We start from the raw sequence: 10,639 nt of genomic DNA on the forward strand, positions 1-10,639 counted from the left end.
TTTGTGTCTCTTTTTTGGGAGCGAGAATGGGACCTCCTAAATCACCGTATTCCTGAGTCGCAGACCCTGATGGGAATCTGTTATGATCTAATATTGCTAATGATTAAAAAGAAGGAATGATAAAGCTAACTTACAGCCGTTATTCAACTCCTAATAAATATAGCAACAGCACAAGTATTATATCTACTTCCTACAAGGCCAAACGACATGGGGATAATAGAAAAAAACAAGCAAACAAGGCATCTATATGTAGCTCACTGCTGGCACCCAGTGGTTGAATATGTAAAATCACAACAATACTATCAGATCTTTATAACCTTACCTCCGTTAATCCAGGACAATTGCGCTAGCTAAAGTCCGCACAAAGTCCACTCGAAAATAGTTTGGTCACAAAACTGTTCTGTTCTCTCTCTCTCTCTCTCTTTTTTTTTTTTTAAAGTCGTCAATAAATAGACAAATAAAAGTAAAATAAGGTATTACTGAAATGCAGCTGAGCACGTCATTTTTTAGATAAATAGAACAGGAATTTTTTTTTTTTTAATTATTGTTATTTTTTTTAGAAATGTGATGTTTGAACTGTTTCCAGTGGCAACAGTTTCTCTAATTGTATTCAAATATACCGGACTGTTATGACGACCAAATTTCCCTTCGGGGGTGAATAAAGTCGTCTATCTATCTATCTATCTATCTATCTATCTATCTATCTATCTATCTATCTATCTATCTATCTATCTATCTATCTATCTAGTCGACGTTTAATTTTGGAAACACATTAATACACTACATTTCCCAGAACCCCACCATGTGCCGTCATTTGTGATTGACAAATCCATGGGCCAATCCGCTTTCACTATGGCACAACAAACCTGTTGGCGGCTGCGCAGTACAGTATCGCTCTCACATCTCTAGTGTACGCATACTGACCTCAGCGACTCAGACGCAGAGAGAAGGTAATTCTATTTTCTTGGGTATATTATTAAGAAGAGTTGGACTGTATTATCAGCAACTTATAACTGTGTCGTTAACATTACTAACACGTCCTCTAAATGTGAACTTGGCGGTCCTAATAGGCATTGCAGGGTTGTAAGGTGTATGCTGAAACCAAAGGAAGTGGTAGAGCCAGTTAGTTAAGAGTCACGGCAGTGTCCCCACCGACACAGCGTCAACATCAATCGACAGCTGTTGACCATAAACTGGAAATGTTTGATTAGTTACATGTCATCTTCACTCTGTTATGGAGACTAGCAAACATGCATCTAGGGGGAAACTGAAGTTGCCCATCAACAAAGCAGGATGTCAGTGTTTTCAAGCTTTTATGTTGGCTATTAAATGTGATTTTTAAAGAAAAGAGACAATTTATGTAGTATCCATCCAGGAAACTTGCCCGCTTGCAACATGCCTACTACATGAAACGACCAGTGTGTTTGTTGTTAAAACATTAAGCAACCTGCATAGAACTGTTTTAATGTAGCCTACGGTTTAACAGAGTAGAATATAGTTTGGAGGCTAAATGGATGTGATATGATGTACGTAGCTACCCTGAAAATGTCATACAACAATGGTTTATGCATGATGAAACAGTATGCAACGTAATAATTGTTAGAATAATTAAATGAAGACCTATGGTATGAGTGCTGTCATAAACTAATGCAAACAAGGGTGTGAGGGGAAGCAGAGTGAAGCTCAGTATGTGTGATGAAATACACAATTTATAATCACTGAAAGTTGTGTCCACGGTGCACTTTCGCCTGTAATGCAGTGTGCAAACAGAAAATGATTTAAACCAGCTGTATTTCTCAGGGAGTCCCGTGTAAGTACATGAGGACATTTTTTGTTGCAGGTTATGCAATATTCCCTTAAAATCCATCAGAATAATTTAAGAATGTTGAGCAGGAACAAAATGATTCCCGTGGTGGGTAAAGAGGGGTTCTACTGTGGATGACAGGAGTTTACAGAAAACTGCAGTCTCTCTGCAGTACTGCTATTTGAGGGCTGTGCCTCTTAAATATTATTTACTCATGTCTAAGGTGCTCTTACCCAAGAGATAAATGTAACTGTATCATGCTGACTTGGTGTCTGCACTTTGTGCTCTCTCTGGCTCTGTTACCATTGGTGCTTGTGTGGCCATGTAGCCTGGCTAAATGCTATTTATCGGATTAAAGCACCTGGGCTCTCTAACTACCAGACCGTGTTTATCTATGTAGTGTGACCCAGTTGATAAGAAACGTTCACCGAGTACTGTCGTTCACTATTGTAGCAGATATTCACATGCACAGAATGGCTCTCAGAAACCATATGGATGAATTTGATTGAATCTGTTTAGAATCTGCAGTAACTTATTATTTTTTCCGGACACTCTTTGACTGATGTTTTTTTTGGCATCCTGAACCATAGCTCAGCTCATTGTTGGTATCTGTCTCTCTCACAGCTTTGGACATATCGGCCCTTGTTCAAACATGGAGACATTATTAAGGATATGCAGGTAGACATCCCTTTCCTTCACCTCTACTGCTGCCGGTGTGCAGATCAGCTGCCTTTTCACCAGCAGTGACAGCAAGGTAACACCAGCTGCAACTCCTCCTCCAAACCTACTTGTCCTCACACCTGACTGCAAGACTTCAGTATGTATCAGATTGTCCCGGCAGCTCCTGGAGAGCAGCAGATGGGAGACAGAGCTCGTGGCTCCCCACTTAAGAAGAAATTGTCTCACGAGGGCCGGCCACTGGTGATGGCTGGCATGCTAGGCTGTGCGTTGGTCCTGGCTGCTGTGGTCGCCTGGTGCTACTACTCAGTGTCTCTCCGTAAGGCTCAGCTGCTGAAGACTGAGTTACTAGACCTGAATAAGGATGGTTTTATCATACGCAACCAGGGAGGGGCTGTCATCTTCACCATGACCTTCAGGTGGGTTTGCCACGGGGAGTGTTTTTAATAATTTTTATTAAATGCAGATTTTTGTCTATGGGGACAAAAAGAGAAGACCTAAAGCCCTGTTAAATTGCATTTAAGGAGCTGATGAAGAGAATCTTCACTGTTACTGAAATGATTTTGGTCCCAGACTTGATCAAAAGCCGCAAAAAAGAGTGAGAAGTAGGAAGACGCCCAAAAAGGACAAATGTAATGGAAAACTTGAAAATAACACAATAAAATATAACATGGGCTGTGGCAGTCAGTGTAATCAGCACTTGTGGTGTGTATTGGGGCATGGATGAGCAATATAGTGTTGGATGAGATGTTTGGAAAAAGCAAACAAATGCGCACAGCAGGCAAGAAAGGCTTCACTCGGGGTGAGGGAAGCCAGAGATTAATAGAATAGAATAGAATAGAAAAATACTTTATTCATCCCCCTTGACTTGCTTTCAGTTTCAATTCAATTTGTTTCTCTTACACCAAAACAAAAGTTTGTTCAAAACAAAAGTAATCTAAAGATACTTAACTGAGAAATTAACATTAGAACGCGTGATCTTCTATAAATTCAAATCAAGTTGTTCCTGAAGTAAATACCACTAATTTGAAACAAGTCTTGGATTTCAATGCAGCTTGTGGTATAAATAACTTTGTTGGCCCCAGCACAGTTATTCCTCTTTGTGTACTGACCCATGCTGAGAGCCTGCCTGTCTGCAGTTTATGGATAGATAATGAAAAACCATTCGAGGCATACATGTGATTACACCCTGGGGGAAGACTGATTTAGTCATGTCCTTTATCAGCAGAGCTCATATTGACAGAAACTTAGTTAAGTCCCAGCACTTGCAGTGAAATTGAATGGAGCATCTGAAATGTTCTAACTTAGGATTGCATCACAATAAAAAAAGCTTGTTATGTTTTTGGCTGAACAGATATACGGCTTGGAGCTAATACCAGCTCGATATGTGCTGTGCTTAACTGGCAGTTTTGTATTTTCTGTTCCCCTGTCCACATGTCGTCCTAGGTCTGGAACTTTGGATCTGGACTCCTGTTCAAAGGAGGGAGATCTTCTGAGCTGTACACAGTCATATTCTGGCAAGCTCAACTTCTTCATACAGACAGTTCGACCAAAAGACACTGTAATGTGCTACAGAGTTCGCTGGGAGGAGCTGCAAGATAAGCACTCAGTAGAACATACTATGGCCTATAATGGCTCTCATTGGTATGGAGGAGCAGAGACAGCTGTGCAATACTGGCCCATCAGGTTCCAAGGAGAAGTGGAACCACGGCCTTTCATCACTAGCGATGTCTACTCTAATCGAAATGATTTCGGGGGAATTCTTGAGCGGTACTGGCTGTCATCGAATGCATCTGCAATCAAGATTAATGACTCCGTGCCGTTTCATTTGGGTTGGTCAGAGAAGAACAAGACACTGAGGTTTCAGGCCCGGTACCAAAACTCTCCCTTCAGACCCGCAGCAGGACAGCAGGCCTTCCCTGAGCTCAGCTACAGAGTCTGTGTGGGGTCGGATGTGACCTCGATTCACAAATACATGGTGAGCATGGACATACAAGTTACGCAAAAGCATTTACTTTGAATTCTACATCATTTCATCACAACAGCACAACATTCAGGCTTCACTCAGACAAACTGTTGTGCAGGCATGCGAGACTACATCTTAAACCAGCAAGCCTGGAAATCTCTGCCCAGCCATTGTATTTAACTGAAGTGTACGGTGATTTTGTAAGATGACGTCACAGTTCAGTGTTAGCTACATTAGCCTCACCCGTTCTAACAATACACATAGAGGGATTTTGCTTTCATCTTGACATGCTGCCAAAACTAAGACTAAAAGTAGTTAACTAGGTTTTCAGGTCACTTCAGACTATTCCTATGTCTGCTATTGCAGCATACAACAGTATTTGCCACAGCCAATGAAATGTTTTAGTTAAAGATAGCCATAGTAGCACAACCACTGATACAACCGTTTGTAATGAAGTCAAAAAAACTCCAGGAAAAAAAATGTAACTGCTCACTTTCAGAGAAGATCGGTATTATCATTCCTACTTCAAGATGTAGAGTCCTTGACTGACCAGGGAATCCAGCCCTGCTGCTGATCGACTGCTTATATGTAACAAAATCCAGCTACATCTGACTGATTAGCATGCTGTGTAACGTCTGTGTAATTTCTACATAGAGATCATGGGTAAAAATTGGGTTGGGTTGAGGTTTTCATGACAGAGAAAGGCGACATTCCTAAGAAATGTACTGCATCCTCCTGCTCATAGTCGTCATGCCAACTAATGACTCATTTGTGGCTATTTTGCATAATGTTAGACTGTTTTTTATTTTTTTTAAATTAAGCAAATAATTTACAAAGTACTTATTGTGCAGATTTCAATTCAACAAACAAAAACTAGCTGTCAGTACACTTACGGTCACTCTGTTCTGTGAATATCTGTTTTGCTCAGGTGCGTCGATATTTCCCAAAGCCCATCAAAGTCCCATCTCCTGAGGTGTTCAAACAGCCAGTTTGGTCCACATGGGCTCTCCATAAGACTTCTGTTACCCAGGAGAAGGTGCTGCGCTATGCCTCTAACATCATCGAGCATGGTTTCACATGCTCCCACCTGGAGCTGGACGACCGCTACTCTACTGACTATGGAGAGTTTGACTTTGACCCGCAGAAGTTCCCCAATGCCAGCGGTATGTTTGAGAAACTCCGAGAGGACGGGTTTCAAGTGACGCTGTGGACACATCCTTTCATCAACTATGACTCCATTAATTTTGGTGTAGCTGTGGAGAAAGGGCTGTTTGTTCGGGAGCCGAGTGGTGAGCTGCCTGCTCTGGTTCGATGGTGGAACGGCATTGGAGGCATCTTGGACTTCACCAACCCAGAAGCTCGTGACTGGTATACCTCTCAGTTGCACATGCTTAAAACACGCTATGACGTTAGCTCCTTCAAGTTCGATGCGGGTGAAACGAGCTACCTGCCGCGTCAGTTTAGCACCCTGGTCCCACTTTCTGACCCCTCCACCTTTACACGGCGTTACACGGAGATGGCCATACCATTCAGTGAGCGTGCTGAGCTGCGGGTGGGTTACCAGAGTCAGGACATCTCTTGCTTCTACAGGATCATTGACAGAGACTCAGTGTGGGGTTACGAGCTCGGCCTGAAGTCTATCATCCCCACTGTTCTGACTGTTGGCATTCTGGGTTACCAGTTTGTCTTGCCTGATATGATTGGAGGGAATGCATACCCGAACCACACTGTAGGTAAGGGAATGCATAACATACAGTTATCGTTACCTACAGAAAGCTTTCGAGTTGCCACTATTAAAGGCATATATTAGTCTTTGATGTAGTTTCAACCTACATTTTTGTCGTCTTTTAGGTGGGATAAATGGAATAAATGGCCTGCCAGACAGAGAGCTGTACATCCGATGGCTGGAGCTGTCTGCTTTTATGCCTGCCATGCAGTTCTCTATACCGCCGTGGGCATATGACAATGAGGTGAGCCAAGTGAAAAGTACTGGCTGTGTCTCACAGTAGGAAAATGAATTGATTTGCCAATGAAAGTATAAAATAAATAGATACATAGATAAATGAAACATTTTACTGGATATTTTGGTTGTGTTAATACCTAGTGAGTAAATTCTGTAAATAGAGAAATCAATTGGTGTGATAATTTCAAAACATCTCTTCTGCTCGGAAGAAGTCCCCACCGGCAAAGATAATTATCTGGAAAAAGCACTGATCTTAATGGAGAATGAAAAAATGAATGTGAAGTATAACTGACTCCTCAAGTAAATCTGCAAGCATAAAGTTTCGCTGGTAGAAAAATTGTGAAATGTTTGTCCTCTAGACCACTAGAGTGTGCCAACGTTAAACATTTCTTCACAGAGTGGTTGTTGGTGTCGTTTATACAAGAAGTTTTCCCCCTTTTTTTTGTTGTTGTTATTTTAGAATCTTGCTTGTGGAGTGCTTTGTGCCATGTACTCCACCTTGATGCTAACACGGTACTTTTATTTCCATTTCCAGGTGGTTCAGATTGCGCAGAAGTTCACAGAGCTCCATGAAACTCTAGTGGCCCCAAGGGTCCTTGAACTGGCAGGAGAAGTTCTCGATACAGGAGACCCCATTGTGAGGCCCCTGTGGTGGATTGCCATTGACGACGAGGCAGCACATAAGATTGACTCCCAGTTTCTGATCGGGGACGACCTGATGGTTGCTCCGGTTCTGGAATCAGGAAAACAAGAGAGGGACATCTACTTGCCTGCAGGACGATGGAAGAGTTACAAAGGGGAGCATTTTGATAAATGCCCCATGTACCTCACTGACTACCCTGTGGACCTGGATGAAGTAGCTTACTTTACATGGGTTCACTGAAGACATCATGCTGTACACAAATGTATGTTGTTTTGAGCAAAAATGCCAAGATATAGTAGAGAATGTTTGCCTTCCAAAGGGCAAAGAGTGATTGTAATGAATACTGATTTGCTCTTTGTTTAGTCTCTGCCCAAAGAATTAGAGTTCACTTCTGATTCTCTTTGCATCTTTAAGCTGATCCTCGTCCCCATGTGCCTTCCACAGCCAAATGTAAAACTGTTCCAGATGGTACCATCACCTCAGTCTTTCTAGTGGCCATTTACCATCTGTTCCCCATACTTGAGACCCTTTGTGTGAGTGGTAATGGTTTTTGTGATCTATTTAACATAACTTTTTTTTTTCAATCTGAACTTTAGTGAAGGGGAGATTAGATAACTCTGCCATAAGAAAACTGATGTGTGTCTTTGTTGTCGACTTATACCGTTGGGGAATATACGGTATATTAACTGGCAATATACATGTTCTCTGACTTGGACAGATGCACCTCTGCTCAGAAGGTTTGCCTAAGGTTCTCATCTTCTAAAAACTACCGAAGATAACAAGCATCGGCATTGCGCTGACAGCTCCATGTAATTAATTTGGGAGTCAATTGTACTTTATATTTCTTAACTTTTTCATCTGAGAATAGTAATTGATGTGTGTTCACACACACGCAGACACGCACACACACTCTCTTGGTACTTTAACCATCAACAATCAATTCACCTGTGGTGCCATTCTGTCATTTCAGTGCCAAAATGTACAGCTTTATGCATTGTTCCATGTGCACAAGCTAAATTCACTGCTCAGGGTACATTTTAAAGGAAACATTAATGTCAGAAATTCTGTTTTGATGGACAGTAAGAGATTTGACATACTACTGCTACAGGTTTACCGTGATAAACCATTCTCAAAGATGCCATATTTTTGTGTGCCGTCCTCACCTGCCTTGTGACTTTCATTGCCTTATTAGCTCAACTGATTTGTCCTGACTGTAGCACAGAGAACAAGTAGAGACTGGAGACACTCCCTTCTGCACACACTGATACATTTTAAGGATTGTAGTTTTATTTTTGCACTGACTTGCAAAGTGCATGAATTTCTCTGCTTATAATAATTTATTTCTAGCATGAGCGTAAAGCACAACCCTGTTTAAAGTATCTCAATGCCTAGCTTGAAAGTAATTATAATACAGCACAGTTGCCATTTATTGATCTAAAATGAGATTAGGGCATTTATTTATTTGACTCCGTTGGTGTTTTGTTAGATTGATGTAACTATTTTGCTGTAAAAAGTCTTTATTTTGCTTACTTGCTGTGTTGAGTCTACCACCAGCTGACCCCAGATGTTAGACGGAGTGGCTTTTACCGATAAGATGCACTAATGATTCTAAAAATGTTTTTATCTGACGGCATTGCTTTTCTCCGTGGCAGGAGGGTAGAGGGCGTTAATGAACTACTATTTGGAAATTATTTAGCAGACCCAGTTCCAAAGGCTTTGATTGCAGAATGTAAAATGTTTGATATGCAGATATGTGCATGATTAGCAGGGATTTGTAAAGGGAAATTTGTCATTACACTGAATAAATGAAGTGGCCAATGCTGAAGGTTTTTTTATGTAATCCACCCGGGTATTTCCATTGTGACACAACAACGTATCAACTGCTTAATGGGGAGTTTATTTTTTTTTATTTAGAAAATGAAAATGAATGAACGCGTGCTCATAAAGATTGACAGCCAAAGGGTGCAAGAAATGTAACAGCTGCATTTTATTTCATGCACAGAGCACGTTTGTTTTGCAGTCAGAGTTACAGAACTGTTTATTCCGCACAATGATTTTATTTAAATTACTCACTGACCGTGTTGAGGAGTGTGCGTTGTTTTCAGTGGGCCATCTGAGCTGTGAATGTCACAGGACACAGGTTAGGAGCAACAGTGGTTTTCTTTTAAAGGTTAAATGCATGCAGAAATAAACATTTTGGCTGGCTTCATCTTAAATCAAGAGCCTACATCTTTTGTTTCAGAAGTAGTTAGTTGTGAAGTGGGTTGAGGACCTGTGAACTTGTCATAACTAAAACAAAAATGTTTCTGAGGAGCAAAGGTTGACAATATTATTTGCTAATTTGCTCATGAATGCATTTCATGTCCTGGTTTTGTCACACATCTTTCTCATTAGGGCTCATATGGGAGGTGTTGTTGCTGTATTTAGTGCAGAGCAAAATAATTTAACAGTTGATCGGTTGTTAACTTAGCTGGTTAAGTTATCTGGTTTATGACATAACTCAATCTAAATTTTGAAATGCTGTTACAGTGTTTGTATTAGCCATTTGGCTACAATATTGATTTAAGTGAAGTCACTAGCCTCTACGGCACGTAGGCGGCTCTGGAATGTACACGAGCAATGGTGCTACTTCAGTTAGTTCGTCAGAGTTTAAGGGGGGGAAGCGCGCGTCATGTTCAGTAGACGCTTTAGCAAGGGAGGGGTGTGTTTTATTTGTTTTTGTCTGTGTTTGGCTTTTTAATTTGATTTTGTGTGTTTTTGTTTTTCCTTATGCCTGCTTTTATTTGTGGTGGCGCCTTACAGTAACCTACTTATTATTAGTGTTTTATCACACAGTGATTTATGCAGCAGTTCAATAAGAATGAGCTGAATTTTGTCAATTGGGACTGCAGGGGACTAAATGCACCAATGAAGCGTAACAAAGTTCTGGGTCATCTTCGTAAACTGGGAGCACACATAATTTATTTACAAGAAACACGTCTAAAAATAGCAGACCATATTAGATTGAGAAAGAACTGGATAGGTCAAATATATCATTCAAATTTTCAGTCCAAGGCAAGGGGTACAGCCATTCTCATACACAAATCAATCCCTTTTATATGCTCTAATGTCTTAGCAGATCCAAATGGAAGATATGTTGTTGTCACTGGGAAAATTAACAATACTCCCCTTATCCTTGCAAATATTTATGGGCCTAATTGGGACGATTTTAATTTTTTCAGAACTGTTTTTTCAAAGCTCACAGATATCGCAACACATTCTCTCATACTTGGAGGAGACTTTAATTGCTGGATAAACCCAACCCTTGATCGATCCTCAACCAAAACACACTCCTCATCCAAATCTGCACAATTAATTAAATCCATTATGGAGGAACTTAATATATCTGATCCATGGCGTTTTCTGTACCCAAATGGTAAACAATATTCATTTTTCTCTTCTGTCCACCAAATATTTACACGTATTGACTACTTTTTAATACATAATAATTTATTGCCCTCGGTCCAATCTGTAACCTACAACCCCATAATATCTGACCATGCACCAATTTATATTGACATAGGCATTCATTTTACAATTTAAGGC

The 10,639-nt window shown here is 40.7% G+C and overlaps 1 protein-coding gene across 1 annotated transcript; it reads left to right on the forward strand.

Moving 5' to 3' along the window:
• The first annotated feature begins 885 nt into the window (after positions 1-885).
• Positions 886-9,474, forward strand: LOC142382121 (myogenesis-regulating glycosidase-like). The gene is made up of 6 exons (XM_075467625.1): positions 886-950; positions 2,429-2,901; positions 3,929-4,460; positions 5,377-6,181; positions 6,300-6,418; positions 6,947-9,474. Exons 2-6 carry the CDS (start codon positions 2,624-2,626, stop codon positions 7,292-7,294), a joined length of 2,082 nt encoding a protein of 693 aa, XP_075323740.1. The 5' UTR covers positions 886-950; positions 2,429-2,623; the 3' UTR covers positions 7,295-9,474.
• Positions 9,475-10,639: the final 1,165 nt, after the last annotated feature.

Source organism: Odontesthes bonariensis, chromosome 6, assembly GCF_027942865.1.
Source record: "Odontesthes bonariensis isolate fOdoBon6 chromosome 6, fOdoBon6.hap1, whole genome shotgun sequence".
NCBI classification, from domain to species: Eukaryota; Metazoa; Chordata; class Actinopteri; order Atheriniformes; family Atherinopsidae; genus Odontesthes; species Odontesthes bonariensis.